Raw genomic sequence first — 23,406 nt, 5'->3', positions numbered from 1 at the left:
ATAGGGACTGTTCCTTTTCTTTAATCCTTAGTGTCCTGAGTCCAGAGATTTGATGCTCCTTCCTGCTGTATTACTCTCACTCTCTCTATGATGTTCTCTCCCTCTCGTACTGTGATGGGCTGTGTGAACTCTGCACTGGTACTGGAAGGGTTAAGGGGAGCTAGAGAGCACAATTAGTGCTCATGATGGCTGCTGGAGGGTGTATCAGGTTTAATTAAGACTGAAACCAAGCTTGAGAGGAGCTGTAGGAGGGAACTGGGATGGACCATGAAGGAGGAAGGGAAGCAGGAGTGAAGGAAACACTTGAAACAGGTCTGGGAGAAAACCTGAGGGGTCAACAGTTTGGTTGGGAGGAGCTGGTGTCAAGGGAGGAAAGTCCTGTGAGGCAGCACTTTGTAGGAGAGCAGCAGGGTGCTTTGCAGAGCCTGGGAGGGCAGTGAAAAATGTGTTAAGGATTGGGCCTAGCAAGGCTGGAAGAGCATATGTTCCTTTGCATCCAGTTTGGACTGTGGGTATGCAGTGGGAACCTGGCTGGAGGGCCAAGTCATAAGAAGTGGCCCACCAGCAGGCTTGAATGGCATTTGGTGAAGACAACTGAGAAGGCCTTGCAGTGCCCAGCTATAAGGAGTTGTTGCGTGCCAGTTAGCCATTTTACAAATACCCTCTATCCTTCTGTCTGAGAAGGATGGGGCAAGGCTCCCTTTTGAAGCTTACATCGTGTAGTCCCCAGTCCTGTACAAGGATTCTACTGCTGAGCTGACCCTCCCATGCTCTCAAATTCTCTTCCAGATTCAAGGCTGTAGTTTCTTAGTTGTCTGGAAGAGCCTCGATTGATACGAAACCTCACCTCCTCTCTAATGGGTAGAATGACATAGCTTTACAACACTCTGAACAGCTGTCACCATGGGGGCAAGAGACCAACTGCAATTATATGCATCTTTAGGATAACGTGTAAAATGCTGAACTAGCAAAACACGAGTTAAAGAGGTACTGGATTCTAATGAAAGAAAGATGTACAGATGTGATGGAAATCCAGCCAAAACTCCATTTGCTATTTATTACATTGGGCTCAAGGATTCAGTAGGAAATGTGCTTAATTTTTTTTTTTTTGCTTACAATGGGCACCCCTCTGTCTTAAAACAATATTTTCCCTCAAAGTCTGAAGCTCTGTAGGATGGATGTAGCTAACATGTGAGCATGCACTCTCACTAATTAGACTAACATGAAATGTCCAGGCCTGAGCAGCGTTATGCCAAGAATGTTATGGAAAATGGCCAAGTGTTTTTGTTGATATTGCTAAAGTAGGGCTTCATTTAGCAGCACCTTCTCTAAGCCAAAGCGGAGAGAGAAGATGAGAAAGATTGTGTGTGAGAGGAGGGAGGGGAAATAAGAAACAAAAGTAATAACAGAATAAAGAGGAGTACTTGTGGCACCTTAGAGACTAACACATTTATTCGAGCATAAGGTTTTGTGGGCTAAAACCCACTTCATCCAATGCATGCTGTGGAAAATACAGTAGGAAAACCTATATATACACAGAGAACATGAAAAAAATTCATGTTGAAAAAATTTCATGTTCTCTGTGTATATATATCTTCCTACTGTATTTTCCACAGCATGCATCGGATGAAGTGGGTTTTAGCCCAAAATTTCATGGAGCAGAGGGGGAGACTCCATTATTTGGAAGAAAAATCATGAGCTGTAGGAGAAGGTTCTTGGCCATCCTAGAGAACTTCACCCCTAATTCCAAAGAATGCTCCAGAGTGGTAAGGAAACTGAGGCCAGGAAATGTATATGGGTGTTTTATTATTTTATCTGGCTCTGTATGTCTTCTGTGCTATGTACAGAGTAATTGTGTTTAGAAACCTTTTCAAAGCCTGTGCATGAGCCATCTGCAACATCTGCTACGTGTCTCTGAAGATGTGAACTGTAACCCAGAGTAACCACAAGATGGAGCTCTGGAAAAGGGGTGCTTAAACTAACGGGAAATCTGAGACTCGTCCTGGGGGGCTAGGATAGCTGGACTGCAGGGCCTCGGTTCTGTGAAGGCATAGCAGATAGTGTCTGTATCAAGGAAGTGTGAAAAGTCCCTTGGGAGAATATAGGCACTAGCCTCTTTATCCTCCTCAGAGCAAGAGCATTCATCTCGTGCCCTTTTCCTCTAGGTTATGATGTCCTGAACTATCCTGTGGAAACTTACGATAAGTGGAGTGGGAGGAGGCTGCTGCAGGCAACAGAGGACAATGCCACTGAGATCCCAGAGGAAACAGAAAATCGATATGTCAAGAACTGCACTGAACCAGGTAGGAATGAATAATTCCTCCTTCTCCTGCTTTTGAGCTGGCCTAGCTACTGAAATTCTGTATTGATGCCACCAGGGACTTTGGTTGCACAAATGCTGTACGTATTAGTTTGAGTCCTCAGACACTCTAATCATATAGCCCCAGATGTATTAATGTTGCAAACTCCCTCTCCTGATGAGTCCCACACGTTGGCAGGTATTGGCTACCGAGCAAGGCAGATATTTGGGATGCATTAGTAGCCGAATTTCCGGATTAAGCAAGGAGATGGGAAGGTTGAGATCATAGGAGGAATGTTTTGTATATTTACTGCCTGGAAATGTAACTCGAACCTTGGCATAATCGTCAGGAGTCAGGTAACTGAGACTCTCACCAATAGGATAACGGGTCTGGAAGTATGGGATGTTGTCTTATAGTAACAAAAAAAATCAAAAATTGATTTTGGAGGAGGGATTAGACGGAGCTGAAGCTGTTTTTTGAAGCTACTTTTGCAAGTTGTTTGCTTATTCTAAAATCCTCCACATCTTTATTTACAGGGTTATATCCTTTCACCATCATTAAAAAACAAACCACTTGCAGCTCTGCACAAAACTTTCACAGCTCTTCCTGAGCATAAAAAAAGAGTAGGGATTCTTTAATTTGCATTTACTTGATTATGTATCACCTTTGATTTACCTAACTGAAAACCCTGATAATAAATCACCAATGGTAGGAGAAGCTTTATAGGAAACTCAATCCTGTATTTATTTTTTTAATGGAAGATTTTTGATGTAGTTCAAAGTTATGGAAAGAATTTAAGGCAGTTCTGTAATCTTCAAAGGATTATATTGATTAACCTCTCGAAGAAATTCTGTTAAATACAGTTTGTATTGTAACTCTGTGCATATATATTTCCCCCTTTGTAATCCTTAATAACATTTCTGAGACAGTTGGATGATTATGTTCCATTTTCAAAGACAAATATATTACAAAAATTATTATACCACTCTTTCCTTGATTATAATCCTCCCATGCAAAGAAGATCCCTTCTTACACTTTCATACCAACATTTGTAATAATCCATCTTCCTCTTTCTGAGCGTAACATCTGCTGTCTCATCTCCATAAGCCTTTTCCATTACTATCCCAAAATAAATTTTGTCTATTTGAAATGTGTTTTTTGCAGGCATGTGAAGAACAGTAATCACACAAGTTAACTGTGTGGTTTCCATGAGATAAAGCCGCAATGGTAAATGCAAATTATGATTGTTACCATGAATTGCCATGAGGTGATGATAGAATATGTTATTTTATGGTAATTATGAAGCTAATTAACACATTGGCTATTGTAGACAAGTAGGATTCTAAAAATGATTTCTCTTTAATTGAAAGCTAATGGTGTTTTTGTAGTCCACACATAGCCAGCCCTAAAGGAGAAAAACATATTTTTTGTTTGTCTCCTAAACTTTTGAATAAGCCCCTGTGTTAGAGCTGGTCGAAAAGGAACTTTTCCATTGGACAATTCTGATTCGACAGAATCTGGATGTTCCTTGAGAACATAGATTCCATCAAAATGTTTGACGAAACACCAGCCAGGCTTGCTGCCTCTCAGCCCGGTTTCCTACCAGCCCAACCAGGTACCCCTGGCTTCCTGATCCCCCGATCAGCTGCCTTCTGGCACTGCCCAACCACCCAGGCAACTGTCTGCCTGCAGAATCAGGTAACCTCAAGAGCCAGCTGCCTAGAGAACTGGACAACTTGGTGCAAGCCCGTTCTCCCAAAATGGAATTTTTCGTTCTTTGAAAAACTTCAATTTATTTTACTTTTTCATCCTGATTCAGAGAAATTCACCTCTCATTCACCCCCTCCCGTGCCAAAGCCAGAACTTTCTTTGAGAGGGAAATTCCATTTCCCAGCCTGCCTTTCTCTTTTCTTCTGTCCTAGAATGGGAAGAACCTCTTTTTAGCAAACCCCAATAACAACTTTCACATTTACACACATGGACAGGGTGCGTTGTGATTTCATGCACTGCCAAGCTTCACTGATACTGATCATTCTGCCACTGCTAAACAAAGCTGACTTGGGGCCTGATCCAAAGTCTTTGAAGTCAAATCAAGTATTTGCTGTCATACCCATAAAGGATAGTATAATTTTTTGTCTTGTTTAGTTACAAAACTGCATTTTCATTATGAAACCTGGAGGTTTCTAACAACAATGGGTTAGAATTTTCAGGAAAATTTCATCCCTTTCTATGTTGAAATGTTGATGGAAAAGTTGAATCAAAATTTGTAATTTTGACTATTTTTGCTATATTTGGCTTTTATTTTTCCATTAGCCTGCAGTGCAAATTGGAAACACACTTTTGTGTAAAAATGTATATATCTCTTCTTTTAACATAGTGTATTTTTTCAGTTTCTTTTGAGAGCATAGTCTTACATTTTATGCCTTCTGTTTTTTTTTTTCTTTCTCTTTTTTAGGTAGTTTTCAAAGAGTGGTCATAAGTAAGTCAGTTAAAGAATTTCATTAATTAAGATTCACACAAAATACCATTTGCTTAATTTCCTTTGACATATACATTTAAATGCATTCTGGAAATGATGATTATTAATAATGATAGATAAATAAATAATACCTAGCTTGTATGTAGCATTTTTCATCGGTAGATCTTTCAGTAGATCAGTAGATCTTTCATCAGTAGAAGCACATTCTGAGCTCTGTAATACTGGTGTCAACACCACTCAAGTTAATGCAGTTACCCTGGTAGAACCAAGAGAATCTGGCCCATGTGTGTTATTCTACAGTATTTGTATGCATACTTTGAAATACTTGTAACTTCTCACTCTGTGAAACCATCACTAGTTACTCTGTTGGAATTATGAATGAATGGGATGAATTCGACCCATTATCTTTATAATTCACTGAACACTGTGTGTTACACAGTTCCCTCTGGTCCCATTCCATGGAGCATGTGAGTGTTGCAGCCCCTAGATGTAGAACCTGGCTCTTAAACTCAAGCCATAGGAACTCCTGCTATTAGCTCTGGAAGATCCTTGGTACAGTCTTAGGTGTTGGCCAAAACTGGAGACTGGCACGTCTTTATTTATAAAACCTGTCAAACGTAAAATATGCAATGCTGATCTAATATCCATCACCACCTGTCTCTTTTGTATTTTATCAGTACATGCGGAATTTGTTAGCTAATGTAAACATATTTGGATCACACACCCTGATCTTTTGTGAGCAACCTGTTTGAGAAGCTACTGCAAGCTAGAACCAGCTATAAAAGCGACAAAAGGTGCACATCCAAACTAGAATACAGCTATTAAAAGAAAAAAGAAGGTACATTGCAAACTGAGATGAGATTCGCTTCTGGATTTATAATGAAAACCATATTTTTTCAAATATATTCATTAATTTTAGCTACATATTCTTACTAGCTCCCAGCACCTGAAAGTACATTTGAAATTCATATTGCTCGCTGTTGGGCCTGGTATACAAGGGACAGAATTTGGATGGCAATGTTATTTATTATTTGTATTGTGGAAGCACCTAGGAACCTTAGTCATGGATCCCATTGTACTAAGCACTACGTAAACCCAGAACAAAGTGATGGCCCTTGCCCCAGAGAGCTCGTAGTGTTGGGATGTGCTGGTTGCCACTTCCTGCAGCTCCCATTGGCTGGGAAGGGCAAACCGCAGCCACTGGGAGCTGCTGGCGGCCATGCCAATGTAAACAACTGTCTTGCGGCCCACCAGTGGATTACGGTGACAGGCCACAGGTTGCCCACCACTGATTTACAGTCTGTGCATTTCTACTCTTTTTGACACAAATCCTGCAATCAGATCTGCACTCCACTGGAGTCAATGTGGTTCCACATGGGTGTGGCTGATTATGCTCCTAGGTAAAAGAAATTCTGTCTCCTTTTTGCAACCGTCACCTTTTCCTCACTGCTTGGTTTCAAAGCAGTGATCAGTGGGATTATGCAGCACTTTTACTGATGCAAATCCCATTGAAGTTAATGGAAAGCCTCCCATTGTGATTTAAGTGAACTTTAAATCAGGTCCTGTTTGCTCTCTTATTCTGAGCTAGAAATGCTCTATAGCAATGTAATGGATGAAACATGTTGTGGGGGGAATCCAAAGTCGCTCATCAACAGCCATAAAAGGAAAGAGGCCTGATCCTTCACCTCCACTGTATCAGCTGCAGGATCTGCTAGTTTTTTTATTTTGATTCGGGTTTAATGTGAACATTTTAGATGTTCTCCTAGCTTCACCATTCAAAACCACAGCTAGAAATGATGGTGAGTAATCACTTTGAAAAAAAGATTTTTATTAACCATACCATGCATTTCAGCTTTTAAGACCATGTGCCACTTTAACAGTTGTGGATCTTAAATGAATTAGAGTGAATATTGACTATTAATTAAGGAGCTCTCCTAACATTTATTTTTTTAAATGCAAAGGGACATGTAGAAGGATTTTGAGAGGAGACCAGTTTTTTCTGCACTGTCTGTGCAAACTGTTCATACACATAACCATAATGAACAGAAGTTAATAATCTTTCGACAGTTGGACTCACAGCATAAGCAATATAAATAAATATAAATAAATACAATCAAATGACTTACTGTAATACAGCAAGTGATTTCTCTAAGTAGGAGTTTGCACAGAGGAGATGGGCCAGGAAAACATGCTCGATAGCAGCTTCTTAATTAACAGTGGCCCACAAGAGGCCAAAGGACCAGGAGGCTGGAACTAGACAGGGATTTTATACTCCAGACTAATGAATAATTTTAAAGCATCTTCTCAAGCATGTAAGTAAAAGAGCCTGATAATGTGCACTTCAAACAATTCAGTGCTGCCTAAGATCTTCATTTTTCAGAAGGTCTTTAAAAATCACTGCTATCAAAGGATGCAGCCAGGCTGACTGCTAAATAGCACGGAGGCTCTGTCATGGGTGCCCTGGACACATTGGGGAGAAATTTGCAGGGATATAACCATGTAGCTGCCACTTGTGTTAACGGAAATCATTATGTTCTCCTGTATCACACTGGAAATTTACTCGGAGCGCTGTAGAGAAGTGGGCACTCTTTTTAAAAAGAAAAATGAGCATGACTGAAGTCCAGCATGATGCATGGGCACCATATGCATTAGGCCCCTCTGCAGTCCATACGGGCTGTAACCCCTTTGCTGATTGCAGGATCTAGGGCTTTTAGCCTAGGGGACAGAGGGTTCAATGTACAGAGTATATAATTAAGGGGGCAGAATGAACCACCTTCACATGTGTACCAGTGTCACAGTTTGATTTTTTTTAAAACTGTGCCCTGCTGTTACATCAGCCGATTGGACTTCTTTTGAAAGAGACTCCCTTCCGTAGTTTCTGAGGAGAATGCTGGGTGTGAACACCTCAGAAATGATTGAATCTATTCATTTTCTGAAATGAGCATCGCAGAATATTAAAACCATAGATTCCAGATTCGCTTTTGTTTTAAACCCCCTCTTCCTTATTTAGCGACAGATTGCATTTGCTGTACATTCAAGTACCTCTCAAACCCCAGCAATGATAATCCTGCCTGAGACCTAAAACAGCTCAAAAACCTTCAGCATAGCCTGGCTGGGCTTCCAAGCTAGAAATATGGGATACTAAAGTGGAATAGGCTGTCAGGTACACGTAGTGTCATGGGTTCATTTTGCCGGCTGCACGGAGGGTTATACTGTAGCTCCCATCCATGCCTTTGAACGAGCAAGAGTGCAATCAGTCGGCGTTTCTAAGTGTTTAATCAAAGAGGCAAAATCTGAGCGCTCTGGCCCTATATGTCACCGTGGAGAAATCATAGAAATTAAACTTGGAAAAGACTTATTTGGCCCTTTTAGGTTGTCAGAGTGGTGCAAAGGAACCTTAGGGCCAATGTGCAGGGTAATGGAGAAGCAGACCATTAGGTCTATTAGTTGATCCTTCTGTCTGATCAGGATTATTAATGCAGTAGGGACACAGTGAGCTAAGCAGATATGTAACAAGTGCTTTAGCCCCATTACAAGAACATAAAAAAATCCTGTTTAAAGAGTGCAGTGTACAATATTTTTTCAGATGTCCTGATGCAAATGGCTTGAAAAAAACTTATTGATGATGAACAGAGATGGTGAACTATCTAGAACTGAGGATCCCAGTCTGTGCTCCATGGACAATGGTAGTTGAAGAGTCCCTTTCAGGTGGTCCATAGAGTTGCTTCTTTCAGCATCAGTTTTCAAGCACCGACTTTTTCCCCCTTCTTGCAGCCCAATCCTAGACTCTTTGGAGGACTGCTCAAAGGATTTTCTTGACCAACTAAAGTAAAGATAAACAATTTTCTGCACCCCAGGCAGCTGCTCCATGGTTTTATTTGCTGAGAGTATTGTTGGTATAAAGTTCAACTGTTATCACATTTGTGGATGACACTCTAATTGGAAAAGGTGGCAAATACAGTGGAAAACCGATCCGGACTGCAAAGGGACCTGGACTAATTTAGAGCAGTGAGGGCTGCAGTCAATGAGGAGACATCCAGGACTGATAAATTTCAAGTTGTCTGACACCTGGAGCGAGGAGTCACACAGCACTACTTGGAATGGAAAAGATGCTACCAAGCAGGCAGACACAGCACACTGAAGGCAGTGTATTTTCTTCTGGTCTCCTTAGTACTTTTCATGTAACCCACCAATCAGTGTGTGTCATGTCTCCCCTTTGTGCCTAATCCAGAAGATATGGTTCTCCTGAGTGCCCAGCTAGAGTTTCTAGCTCAGGCTGTAGAGAATCATGCTTTCGCTCAGTCCGCAATGGTTGGCCAGATGACCGCCTTCCAATGAGCGCTATCATTTCTGCCAGGGGATTGGGTCTTGGACACTGCCCACTAGAGCATTTCCACTTGAGAAGTGGTCCCAAGTATGAATAAGTTTGGAAGCCCATTGTGAGGACTAAGACACTCTGGGCCTGGTTCTACCCCACCTTATGCAGTTACTTTAGTGCAAATTGTGTATAAGTCATTATCGTTCTAACCTGGGGCATTTATACCCATGCTGGCATGAAGGAATGCACAAGGTGCAAGGCAATGATTAAGCTGGCCCTCTGTGCTAATAACTGGCAGTTGTTTTACTGTCTTGGGGTGGATTGTTCCTCCTTGACCTAAGAACAGAGAGGTACCAACTTCTGACCCCTCCCCCCGGAGCAGGGTCTGCAAGCCCCGGAAATGGCTACAGAAGGAAGCTGGCTGTCTGCATTTCTGCTGTGCTGGTGTTAGTGTAGAAAGGAGACAGAAGAATGGTTTTTCCATCCCCACTTCCTCTTTCAGGATCTCCTGGCTGGTTGCAGAGGTTAATGTTGGCCTCCGCTAACCTACCCCTCTCCCATTATCCTCTTTTGTTTTGTGTTCCTCTTCTCTGGGCCAGCAGCACCGGCAACCTGGAATTGACCAGGTTCTTGTCTCATAGGGATCTGATCAGCTTGGACTCTCAATCAGGATTGAGGTCTTGGGCCTTGGCAGTTAAGGAGATCCTGAATTCTTGGCACAACCTAGAACACTGAATTGTGGCAGGGGGAATTACTGCAGAGTTTTGCTCAGTTACTGTGAGCCATGAAATACATTTTGTCCTTTTTATTAAGCACACTGAAGATGAAGACAGAAGCTTAAAATGAAAAACTTTCGTGTTTGCAGTTTTCCTTAGTTCCTTTCCCGACTGTCAAAGGAAATCTCCTTTTGATTGACAGTCATTTGTACTCTCTCTTAAAGATGGTGACACACGAACATGATGGGGAAAAGAGAGCAACCTTTGGGTTGCTGTCATTGGAAGTCAGAGCCTGATTTGCCTTAAACGAATACACACACAGGTTTAGCTGCTTGAAAAATTACAGCCACTGCACATGGTCTCATAGACTTCAAAGTCAGAAGGGACTATCATGACCATCTAGATCATTGTCTCATTAGCCAAACTTTAAGCAGAGTCAGGCTCAGACATAACTCATGACCTGTCTGGTCACAGCAGCGTTGCAAAAGCTGGATTGTCCTGGCTGGGTAAGCAGTCTCTGATTAGACAGAAGGCATAAAGAGAAAAGTAAGAGAGGGGGTAGAACACTGACACAAACGAAAGGTTAACAGTTTTATTTACCTTCTCATTTTGAGCCTTTAGGGTGCACCGGGGTCACATTTTGAAGCTTTCTATGCAACCACGAGGGCTAGATACTCACTTTTTTTCTTTAAGAACTAAGGCTGAAATCATCACAATCCACGTGACTCCAGGAGCTGAGGCTTTAAGGAAAACCATCATCATGAGACTCATGACAAAATCATGAGAGTTGGCAACACTGGCTATGTATAATAGTCCCACGTGCTGAGTTTCAGACAGGACTGGTGATAGGATAGGAGACAGAGGAGGGTGTTTGGTTTTGATCACCAATGTTATGATTTACCATCTTCTGCTGGTGAGAGAGACAAGCTTTCAAGCTACACAGAGCTCTTCTTCAGGTCTGGGAGAGGAATGAGGAAGTCTGTGTTGCTCGAAAGCTGTTTTCTCTCACCAACAAAAGTTGGTTCAGTAAAAAATGTTACCTCACCCACTTTGTCTCTCTCATATCCTAGGACTGTCATGGCTACAACAATGCTGCATACTGTAATTTACCAACCTCAGAGAAGTTGGCCTGTTAATATAAAGGTATAAAAAGCTGTTGAGATACTTAAGAGATAATTTCCATGTGGTTCATTGTTTCATTTTTTTTTGTGGTTATTCATGCAGCTCTTGTTTTGGAAATCTGTTTTTGAAGGGTAGTTTCCTTCCCTGTGGTCCTTTTGGTATGGCAATACGGCTGTTTGGACTTCTGATATTGCAGCTGTCCTGCCTACTTTCTAGCTCTATGCATTCAGCGCAGTTGGATTGTTTTTCAGTGTGAACTGGAATTAGGATTATTTTTTCTTCTGCAGGGGAACATTTTTTCTGAGGGTAGTTAAAAAACCAAACTTGTCAGCACATTCGCTTGTGTGCACTCAGCACAAGTTGGTGTGGGTCAAGGAAGGGGGACAATCTTCAGTTAGGCTCTCACATCCCTGAAGAAATGTGCTGTGAACAACACTCAGCAAATATAAAGTCTTGTTAGTGAGCGTTGCTGGTCTTGATTCATTTTATCTGGAGCTGACAAAAAATAAAAGACCTGGAGAGATGAAAATGACAAGGCATAGAGGAGCTTATTTAGAGGGGAAATCGTGCCTTTTCCTTAAAGGTAAAGTAACTTCTATCTACCACATGGCTGGAAAAAAAATAGCGATGATGGTCAATGACACAGCTGTTGCCATGATATGTAAAGCTGAGTGCTAAGCATATATTTCATGGTCATGAGAGCACATGTAAAAAGAACTAGGGGTCTGTTGTCAGTGAGAAAAGACTCCACAGCTGGTTTTGCTTAATACTCCAAGTGGGGAAACAGTGCTTTGCTCTTGGGGATATGTGCTTGGAAAGGGGAGGGCCAGGGGGAGGAAATCATGGTGACACTCTTCATGGCACTGTAGCTAACAGTGTTGGGGTTTGCAGTGGGGTTTAGCTGTGGAAATACTCAATGGGAGTGGCATGAATACTCTGACTGTCCTGTGACAAGCATAGTCTCTGTGTGCCATCCACATGGGCATGCAGCAGAGTGCAATGTCATAAAAATGATCTTCCTGGAATTTGACCGTGCGAGAGTTTTAGCTCCAGAGTCGTGCTGTGACTTTATTTTGATTCCTTACAAGTATGTTTAGCCATTCTCAAATTAGAGCAGTGCAAGCAACATATTTGAACTGACTTTAGATATTGCTGTGTATTGCACTTAGTAAATAGGTTTGTTCTGTACACTGTGTTTTGCTGGCCTTTTGTCTATAGGATCTGTTAGACCTATTTGGCTGGGTTTGGTTTCTTTAATTGGAGATGGTCGGGTACTTATGCTGGGACTTTCAAAGTAACTGAAAGGATGGCCAGCTGACTTTGAATTTCAATGGGATTTGTTTCAGTGGTAGCCGTGTTAGTCTGTATCAGCAAAAACAACCAGGAGTCCTTGTGGCACCTTAGAGACTAAGACATTTATTTGGGCATAAGCTTTCGTGGGCTAGAACCCATTTGTTAGTCTCTAAGGTGCCACAAGGACTCCTCATTTTTTTTTTAATGGGATTTGTGTGTCATTTCTTCAGGGGCCTTTGAAAATCTTAGCCCTGACTTATAAAGCAGCTGAGGTATAAAGTTCTGTGTAACAGCCATTTTTCTTAATGTACATGCTAGTCACCGCTTATAAAACACAGTTTTAGGAACCAAAGGCTGTGTATTTTCACACTGTTAAAACGATAGACTTTCACAGCTAGAATAGTACTAAAAGCATTAAGGTCATGTGCCAAATTGCTCTAGTGTCACTGAGGCCAGAATTTGATCCCTGGTATTTAGAGAGATCACCGCTGCCTCCACTAGTCACTACGGAGGGAAATAATTTGCCTGCAGTTGGTTGCTCTTAAAGGGGTCCATTTTCAAAGGGACGGAAGCCAGACCTCCCTGCTTGTAGGTGCTATTTGCACCCACATTTTTATGCTTCCTGCTCTGGGAGTTTGAAACTGAAGTCCTCAGTTCTGCAGCTGCAATTCAATTGCCAGTAGAAAAGGCAGGTGTAAGCTGCCCATGAACAGGGAGGCAGACAAAACCTGCATAGGAATACAGTGCTGTCACCATGAGCAAGGTGCTTGAACTCTGCATGAAGGGTTAGTTCCAACCCAGATGCAAAAGAGATTGGAGTTTCTTTCTGGACCACGGGAGCTAGAGTCTGGGACAAAGAGGTTCTGCAAGGAAAACCCAAGGAGTAGCCAAATTTAGGGAGAAATATTTTGGCTTCAGTTTCTCTTTGTTGGTGGTTGTCTGAATTATCAGAAAAGACCAGCCCCACCAAGGGAGTAAATTAGATTATATAGAATGTGTATATTCTGTTCAAAGCAAGATGGGAACTGCTACTTGGTTACATCACCCTACTGACAATTAAACACTTGTATGTTCCATAGACTGCAGTTTTGGTTTTCTTAGCATTGCCATCTCCAAGTTTTCAGAAATCATATGTCGCCCCTCCCATCCATCTGATGGCTTGAAAATCATGAGATTTTACAAAATAATACATTTGGGGTTCTTCTTGTTTGCCTTTGGGTTTTTGAGTCTCCCGAGTCCACTCTGTTCGTGTGTCCTCTGCAATGAGGAGGGCTAGAAACATTGAATTTGTTAGGAAAGCTGAGCTTCTCGCATAATCACCAGACTTCAGGAGCTCAGGCTTTAGGGAAAACACAGATAACACAAGGTTTGTGATGGCATTGCCAATACTTGTGATTCTATATCCCCATTTGTCATTAGTGCACTGTCTTGCGTTTGGTGACATTAAAGTAGATGTAACAAAATGTAAAAAATAAAGGGTTATGCTCTTCCAAAGTGAGAATGTCCTCACACAGTCCTCTCCTTTTATAACAACTTTTTCTACATAGGAGGAAGTTTGTTAATGCCTCATCCCCTGGGGACTAGAAAGTGCCACAATACTCTGGCACAAAGTTATTGGTTTGTAGAATGTTACTGTAAATGTCAATATGTATTTGAAAATACTTATTATTTATGTTCCACTTGTGTTTTCAAGACACAGTGATGGAGTAGCACTTCCTTGTGCTAGGTGCTGTACAAACACAGCACAAAAATTGGTCCCTGCCCCAAAGGGCATACAATCTCTAATACAAACAAGCCCCATTAGACCACTTGGCTTTTGGCTCATCCATCATGTCTCAACATGCCCAAGGTTTGCTCCCATAATCTACTAATGGAAATCTTGTTGTGACTTGCTGCTTAATTGGTGACTCTAGTTATTAGCAAGTTTCCCCCATAGTAATTATTTGTTAGTGGAAATTACCACATTGTTACACCCTAGCTATGCAGCAAATGACATATAGAGTATTTATTACTCTATATGTCGTTTAGCATGCATTGGCGGCCAAAGGATGAATGACCTTAGCCAACCAAGAAATACAATAATTGTCCTGAGAAATAATGCCTCCCAAAAAAAGGAACATATATACATAAAATAAGTCTTGTGCTGTTTGTGATAAACATTGACAGAGCATCAGTAAGAACCAATTAGAAAGATCCCATGGTCTTCAGAAATTGACATGGGACCTCATACAGCCATACAGTTTAAGGCCAGAAATGACCAGCCAGTCATCTAGGCTGACATCCTGTGGATCACAGCCCGGCCACCCCATACCAAGTCCAAGAACCAGGATTAGACTAAAGGATTACAGGCTTTAGGAGACTATTTTGTTATGCACCACAGGAAGAGAACTGGCGGGACCAAGGTGCACCAATGCCCAAGGCCCCCACAGTGGCAGGGAACTGATTATGTGAGACATACTCAGATGATCCTGACAAAGACATGCGCTCCACACTGTAGAGGAAAGTGACAGTCCCCCGGGGTCAACTGCCAGTCTGATCTGGGGAGAAATTTCCTTCCCAACTCTGTGTCTGGTGATCAGTTGGATTCTGAGCAGATGAGCAAGACATGCAAGCCAGGCATCTGAGAGAGAGAATTCTTAGTACTGCTTCAGAGCACCGACCCACCTTGTATGATGTCCCATCTCCAGCAACTTTTAACAGTCTGACACTGATACTAGTGGCCTTCAGCCTGAAGCGCCCAGAGAGTATTGCAAATATAATAGACTTAAACAGGACCTCTTGAGTACATGGGCAGCCGCATCCACAGCCAGCGTATGGGGTGGATCACAGCAATAGCATGTACAGAGCAGTGAAGTTAGGGGGGATAGGGCCTGACTCACTGGCAGTGATGGGAATTGTTGAATGGGTGTTAGATCGGGCCCTGTATAGAATTACCTGTTTTGGAATTTGACCACAGGATTATAACCTCTGCTTGTCTCAAAAAAAAAATTGTGACATTTGATCAGGATCACAGTGCTGAACTTCCTCTGGAAGAGGGTCTCCAGCACAACCTAGATGATCTTCCAAGGGCCTTACCTTCCTTAGCTCTCCTGAGCTCAGCACCTGCAATTCTGGGCAGGCTTTACGCAATCCACACAAGTACTGGAGAGGGTCAGGGAGTCCTTATTTCGAACACGCGCTCACTCTCTCGCTACCTCTTAGCCTTTTGCATTTAATACTGCTGTGCTAGCAATAGGCTGCACAAATGAGTCAGTCTTTGAAATAATAAGCGGGGACTATGTGCATATTCAGATTAAAGTCATGGACCCTTTAAATTAGGCGTAGGTTGGGTGTGACAACTTTTTCCTTTTGTCTTTCTCAGAACTATGCTAAATACAAATCCCCCAGCCTCCTCCCACCCTCACTATTTAATAAACCCTGTTCTCTGGGGACTGTTAACCCAGCATCTTTTGCAGGCACTAAACATTCTCTGCATTTTAAACCTTGACTTTGACACCTGCCAATTATGGCGAGAAGGTTTCCTTTCACAGTGGCTTTTATTAGAACTCCTTTCAGTCTGGATGCTGGCAGCAACTAGAGGCTGACTTGGTACATGCTTGGAGATGTCTTATTTCCACTGAGTGGGAGGGATGTGCAGTCACAGAGAAAGGAATTGGGCCTGCAATACACCCACCGACACCGGGGCCAGGGTGGCTGAGGGAGAGACCTTTTGGTTCACTGATGCTTTGCCGAGTGCATTTGGAGCCTGGCATGTGGGAGAATGACAGCATAAGGTGTCAGGCTTGCAAATTGATTTCTCTATTAACCTGGAGCTCCGAAGGACATAGAGACTATATAGGCCTGAACCTAAAGGGATGAACTTCCTTAATTTCTTCCACTGACGGAGCGCGCCGTTGCAGTCTTCCCTGGGCGCAAGCCTCCAGCTCCTGAGAATGCACGGCCTGCCAAAACATGCAATGAAATACACTGTGTGTTTGTGTCTTGGTTGCTGTCAGCTCTGGAATGGGTTGAAAACCTGAAACTCATTTTGCTTTGGACCTCAGCTTGGCTGGCTGCCAAAAAATGCAAAACAAACATGACAGGGCTGCGCTGTTCATCTCAACCCAGCAGAGCACTTATCCCACTCACTTCGGAGACCACTGCTATTTTTGTTCCTTTCTTCCCAGCGTAACCCTTTGTTTTCCCTTTTGAAACCAGAGCAAAACACAGGCTCGCAAAGAATGAGCGGTGGCCCACCAGGGATCTGGAACCCAGCTTGTTGGATTGAGGAGGGAAGAGACTCTTTGTGAAAGTGCTCCCCAGTTTAAAAAAGAATGGAGGAGCACAAGGTAGAGCATTAGAAATCCTGGTTTTAAAGAGTCACATAAAAATGACATCTGGTCTCAGCAAATAAGATTTCACTTTTTTGGTACCTCTGATGTCAACTGTCTGCGCTACCGTAGTTCTCCAGTTACCCACAGAATCTTCCAGGGTAGCCAGACCTGGATTTATAATGTTATAAAAACAAGAAGAAATAAAAACCCCGACACATTTTTCTTGGGGAGGGGAAAATACTTTTCTTTTTTTGGTATACATTCTAAAGAAGCCAAACATGACTCCAAGCCAATTTGTATACAGTGGGTGTATGTATTATTCTCTATATTAAGAGATTACAAGACCAGAAGGGACTATGATGGTCATTTAGCCTGATCTCGTGCAGAACACAGATTCTATACCTTACCCAATAATTTCAGCATCAGGTCTGTTTGAACCAGGCTCCTTTGAGAGACTTTTTCTTATTAAATTCTAATACTTTGCATCACCACCACAGAGCCCAGTTCTGCCCTCTGATGTAGCCTTACAACTCCTATGGAAAACAATGGGAATCATGTATATCTGAGCACAGGGGTGGACCCATAGAAACCTGCCCACAGAGCATATAACTTTCTGGGGAATACCTATCTTTTATTTGAGATCTTGCCTTCTTATGGCTCAGTGCAGTCAGCAAACTACTGCCTGTCATGCTAGCAAAAGCTTTAGAGAGCTGCATCTCTGTAATCGTATGCTTGATAGATGAGCCTTGATGAGTGGAGTCCTTTAGAAGAGGGCTCTTCATTCCATTCTTATGGACAGTCTGAGGTCAACACTGCCATATCAGCATGGATTAAAGCTACACTTCAAGTTTTGCAAATACAATGGCAGAGCTTCATTAGATAAAGGAATAAGTATTTTCAAGCTGCACCATTGTTGTTGCAAGACTTGCTGTGGCTCTCATAGAAACTTCTGCGTGTTGGAATTGAGTCAGTTTTGCAATACACAATCACATTCCATGTGCTGGGGATAACTTCTGTGCCTCTCCCTTAGAGTTTCGAGAGCACCCATCACCTTAATCTAAGGCCCAGATTTGTACAGGTATTTAGACGTTGCTCCACTCAGTGATGCAAAGGCTAGGTGACTTAGATGGCTAAGTCCCATTTTCAGAAGTGTCTTGGGCACTTAGGAGACTAGGTCTCATTGATTTCATTGAGACTGTCGCTTTCGTAGAGACTGTCCATTCCTAGGAGCCTGTCGCTTCTGAAAATGGGACTTCACTATCTGTCACGGAGGCCTTACAACACTGAGTGGAGCAACCCTAAATACCTTTAAAAATCTGAGCATCAGAGCTTCCTAGGTACGTTAGATCACTATGGTGAGTTCCTTAGGGATCTCCATGGGTCCCTGTTTTTTCCTTCGCTGGTTAAGTGGGCTTTGTTTGAGTTATACATCCTTCTGCATCTCTCCTGTCACTCTAATTTTGGTGTGGAAGCTTTCTCAAAGAGTAGGGTCTGGCAGAGAATCCTGAAATGTAGTCAGGCTCCAAATTAGCCTGATCGCCACTGGATCCCCTCAACTAAGGATGCTTTATCTCCAGTTCTCAAATGTTTTTGTGGGCTTTATGAGGTGTGTTGTCCCAAGAGGACCCAACTGTCTAGGGTGCAGGGGGGTTGTGGATAGAATTGCTGGTGTGGCTGGGTCCTAACACTTTTTGTAGTCTTTTAGGATCAGGTTCAGTGCCTTGAACTGGCAGTGGAGGTGGACTGGGAGCCAGCAGATGGATCAGAACACAGGAAATTATGTGTTTGTGGTGTCCCGTCCCACTGAGGGGGCAGGCAGTCATGTTCTGCCAGAGTTGGAACCTCAGCATGGCTTACACCTTTGACCCCAGACACAATGAGGTACATTAATCCCACTGGAGGTGACTCTTCGATGGATCACTGTGGTCAGATCCACATCTGGGAGGAAGGGACAACATTTCCTAGCACGCTGGGGAGGGGCGGGGGAAGAAGGCATCCTTTGTCACTAACGCTACCTGGTCTTCTAGGTTAAGTGACAATCTGAGCAGGACCTGTGGGCTTTGCACTGGTTTGACAAATGGAAAGTAGATGCATTCTTCAGAAGGGAAAGGACAGTGTCTTAACTATTTCTTCAAAGCATCTCCACCTTCCAACTAGTATCTTGCCCAGACTCCATCTGAGACAGCTGCTGTTCAGCCAGTGTCCAATCTGTTGTAGGCATTGGGACTTCTTTGTGGTGGCACTGGTTACATCTCTGGAAAGAAAGATGCACTGCTGAGAGCAGCTCTTTTGTAGTGCAGCCCAGGGGGACTGAGCACTCCTCCATGTTGCCTCCTGTCAGGGCCGGCTCTAGCCATTTCGCCGCCCCAAGCACGGCAGCACGCAGTGGGGGGCATTTTGCTGCTCGCTGGTCCCGCGGCTCCGGTGGACCTCCCGCAGGCGTCCCTGTGGAGAGTCCGCTGGTCCCGCGGCTCTGGTGGACCTCCCGCAGGCGTGCCTGTGGAGAGTCCGCTGGTCCCGCGGCTCTGGTGGACCTCCCGCAGGCGTGCCTGTGGAGAGTCCGCTGGTCCCGCGGCTCTGGTGGACCTCCCGCAGGCGTGCCTGTGGAGAGTCCGCTGGTCCCGCGGCTCTGGTGGACCTCCCGCAGGCGTGCCTGCGGATGTTCCACCGGAGCCGCGGGACCAGCGGACTCTCCGCAGGCACGCCTGCTGGAGGTCCACCGGGGCTGCCTGCCGCCCTCCCGGCAACTGGCAGACCGCCCCCTGTGGCATGCCGCCCCAAGCACGTGCTTGGCGTGCTGGGGCCTGGAGCCAGCCCTGTCTCCTGTACATCTTCTATTAGAAAAGAGGAGGGACAGTAGATTCTTATAGAACTGGTCAGGTGAGGGCCTTTTGAGGAAGAAGAGCAGTAGGCAACTATAGTTCTCTATGTCAAGCCACCGCAGCGCTGTGCTATCTACTCCAGCTGGGTCATGTGAGTGAGTCAACTGTACCTCATGGTCAACTGAGTCGAAGGCTGGAGATAGCTCAGATAGCATCCGGAATGTGATGTGGCCTCCGTCCACTAGGGTTGACTCCAGGCTGTGCCTAATTGTGAGGCATCTTGAATTGGTAAATGTCACATGTTGTCACTATCTTCTCAGTGATTTTTTTTGCTTGTCTAGAAAGGGGAGGTTGGAAATGGCAGGGGGTTGGCTGAGGAGGCATTTGGAGGGGTTTTCTGCACCCCGTGTTGGGTGTTTCAAGATTGGTAAATCTCTAGTATTTTTTTCAGGGAGGAAGGCAGGTTTGCTTCTCTGGTGATTTCTGTTACCAGTGGCTGTAGTTGTTGTTCATTGGCTTTAACTAGCATGGATCTGTTTTGCAGGTGGTGTCTTGAATGTTGCTATGGAATTCTTGAATTTCATTTTGTATGGTTGAGCCAAGCTCTGTCAGGGTGATGGGGCAGGTAATGCTGTCTGGGCCAGAATCTACTTTTCTGCTCATTGGGTTCCTCTCACATTTGGTTGACCTTGTCTGAGAGGCAAGAGTAGAACTCTCCGCAGCTGTCAGTGCTTGGGTCTCATTAGAGGAAAGGCAGTTGTTGTACTTAGGGTAAACTTGCTGAATAGTGGAACAGCATTCTTGGAAACTGAGCTCGTAACAAACTGGATTCTGTTTCCAATTAATTTGAATCTTTCCAGAGTCTGAGATTATGCCCTCCCCACCATGTCCTGTTGGGAGTTCATTGGGCAATAGTGAAAGTCCTGATAATCAGTTTATATTCCCTACTGTATAATTTTAGGATTTCATATTTTGATTTGTATGTTTGTAGGTGTAGAAAAAATATTAACTTAATTTCTCTTGGGAATCTGCTTTGTGTGTGTGTGTGTGTGTGTATTGTGTGGTAATATACTATAAATGAAGTGTATCTGTAACGAGCCAACTTTAACGCTGATAAATCATTCCAAAGCCAGAAGATCTCAGAAGTTCAGCTTAACTTATCCATAACTTTTCCCCTTGTGCAAATTTCTTAAAATATAGTCTGTGTTCATTTAAACGTGACCTACAAAGGAAAAAAGGGAGGAGAAAGCCCACATTTCTATACACCACAAGAATACCTGCAACAGAAACAGGGAAGAAAAGACCTGATGTTCCTGAGAGTTCAAAATGAAAAAAGAATTAACAAGCAAACCCCAGATCTTTCAGGCCTTTGTTATGCACATCTCAAGGGAGGTTGGAAAAGGGCACAAAGCTTCTCTCCTCTCCCCATTCCCCTTCTTTTCAAGCCATCTTTAACTAATACAAACGGAATATAAAAATGGAATTCCATGTGCCACTTTACGTACCATCATCAGAATGTGCATTGCATGGTTGGTTACAGGGATGTTACATCTTAGTAAATGGTTGCTTAGCAGCAAGGGCCTGATCCTGCAAAGTGCTAGGTGCCTATGACAGGGTTCAAAAAAGAACTAGATGAGTTCATGGAGGATAGGTCCTTCAATGGCTATTAGCCAGGATGGACAGGAATGGTGTCCCTAGCCTCTGTATGTCAGAAGCTGGGATCGGGCGACAGGAGATGGCTCACTTGATGATTCCCTGTTCTGTTCATTCCCTCTGGGGCACCTGACATTGGCCACTGTCAGAAGATAGGATAGTGGGCCACATGGATCTTTGGTTTGAGCCAGTATGGCCATTCTTATGCCTCCTTTCAGCTGCTGAGCACCGCCTTTTGGGAAGTTTTGGCAATGCATGAGGGGCCAAAATGAGTTGCTAAGGGATGACTGGGAGCATGGAGTCAACTTCCCAGTATGCAACTATCTCCATCACATACCGTCAGTCATATCCCATAATTTTTGCACCTTTTTTCAAATCCCACAAACCTGCACGGCCCTCCTTGCTGTCCATCATCTCCAACAGAAGCGCAGAGCCTGCACAGTTCTATACTATTGTGACGAGTAGAGGCAGCATGATCCTGAAGTATTTGCAGAGCCACAAGACGTAATCAGTGGGGAACATGATGATTCCTTGGAGGACAGATTGCTGTGGGACATAGTGAGAACCAATTCAAATGGTTGGTGGCATTCATGGAATAGCTGCAGATGGTGAAATGCCACTTCTTGGCCTGAAAAACAAGCACTGGCTAGTGGGATCACATCGAAATGCAGGCGAATGAGAGCAGTGGCTGCAGAACTTTTGGATGCGCTAGGCAGCATTCCTAAATCTGTGGGCCAAGCTTGGCACAGCCCTCCAGAGCAGGGGGACAAAAATGAAAGCTGCACTGACAGTGGAGAAAGAAGTGGTGATCACACTAAGGAAACTTGCAATGCCAGATTGCTTCCAGTCAGTCTGAAATCAATTTGGAGTCAGGAAATCCACCTCAGGGGCTGTTGTCATGCCAGTGCCCAGTGTGCAGGGCCATTAATCTCCTTCTGCTATGCAGGACTGTGACGCTCAGCAATGTGCAGGACATAGTGGATGGATTTGCAGCAATGGGGTTCATGAACTGCAGTGGGGCTGTAGATGGCGCACACATTCCTATTTTGGCACCAGACCACCTTGCTACAGAGTACATCGACAGACAGGGCTACTTTTCTATAGCAATGCAAGCATTAGTGGATTGTCAGACATGCTTCACTGACATCAGTGCAGGCTGATTAGAGAAGGTATATTTTGAAGAGCACAGGACTATTCAGAAAGCTGTAATCAGGGACTTTCTTTCCTGACCGGCAGATTACCATTGGCAATGTTGAAATACCAGTATTGATCCTGGGCAACCCAGCCTACCTGCTGCTCCCCTGGCTTGCAAAGCCATATATCAGCCATCTTGACATCACCAAGGAACTATTCAAATAATTCAACTACTGGCTCAGCAGGTGCAGAATAATAGTTGAATATGGTTTTGGTTGATTGAAGGAACACTGATTTTTACTCACAAGCTTAGACCATGGTGAGAAAAATATCCCAATAGTTTATAGCTGCCTGCTGCGTCCTGCATAATATAAGTGAAGCAAAGGGGGAACCTTGTCACCGAGGTGGAGGGTGCTGAGTTTGAACATCCAGATGCAAGGGCTGTTAGAGCTCAACACGGAACTATACAGCTCAGAGAGGCTTTGAAAGACCATTTTAACAGTGAGCCCCAGTAATGCTGCTTTGCATAGTGCACTACCTGGCTCTGCTCTTCTGTGGCCTGTTAGGAATTGTGTGGTGATTGCTGTACATGCAGGAATATAATATTGTCAGTACATCTATTAATTTTGTTTGTAGCTTATCCTAGGAGTTACGTCACACTGTCAGTAACCAGTAATTGGTTGCTTTCTGACCGGCTAAGCACTCAGTAGCAGATGTTTCAAACTAATAGATGTTGTTTTAGATAATAGACATTTATTTTGTAACAGAATTCAGTGCAAAAAAAAGTGAATTTTTAAAACAAGTATATTTATAACTTACTAATGGAAAATTTATATATACACTTACCCAAGGTTCCTTCCCCTGCATCGGGTTCGCATGTGCTCGAGTGGCTGGACTGTGATGGAGTCAAAAACAGGCCCTGGCTCGCTGCGCAGCTGGAAACCCTGGTTGCCTGTCCCTGATATTTCTCCTCTTCTTCCTTGTCCACTATCTCCTCCTCACTGTTCATGGCAGAGGCCTGTGATTCAGGCTCCTCATAGGTTTCAACAGTGTTGTGCAGGGTGGGATGGGCTCTCTGCTGAATACGACGTGCAGCTTGTAAAAGTGGCAGGTCTGCAGCTCAGCACCAGATCGATTGTTGGCTTCCCTGGTCTTCTGGTATGCTTGCTGCAGCTCCTTGGCTTTCTTGCAGCACTGCTGCTGGTCCTTGTTGTACCCCTTTCTCTTGCATTCCCCAAGGATGGGGGCAGGGATAG

General features: G+C 43.8%; 1 protein-coding gene across 2 annotated transcripts in view; it reads left to right on the top strand.

Annotated features, from left to right (window-relative positions):
• Positions 1–23,406, top strand: part of LOC127049906 (sodium/potassium/calcium exchanger 3-like) — a 500,507-nt gene that overhangs the window by 46,688 nt on the left and 430,413 nt on the right. For both annotated transcript variants that reach the window (XM_050951276.1, XM_050951284.1), the window contains exon 2: positions 2,166–2,303. In XM_050951276.1, the coding sequence (XP_050807233.1) occupies positions 2,166–2,303 (138 nt within the window). The remainder of the gene's footprint in view (positions 1–2,165; positions 2,304–23,406) is intronic.

This window comes from Gopherus flavomarginatus, chromosome 4 (assembly GCF_025201925.1).
Source record: "Gopherus flavomarginatus isolate rGopFla2 chromosome 4, rGopFla2.mat.asm, whole genome shotgun sequence".
Taxonomy (NCBI): Eukaryota; Metazoa; Chordata; order Testudines; family Testudinidae; genus Gopherus; species Gopherus flavomarginatus.
The sequence above is the reverse complement of the archived record's forward strand: the minus strand, read 5'-3'. Positions and strand labels throughout refer to the sequence as shown.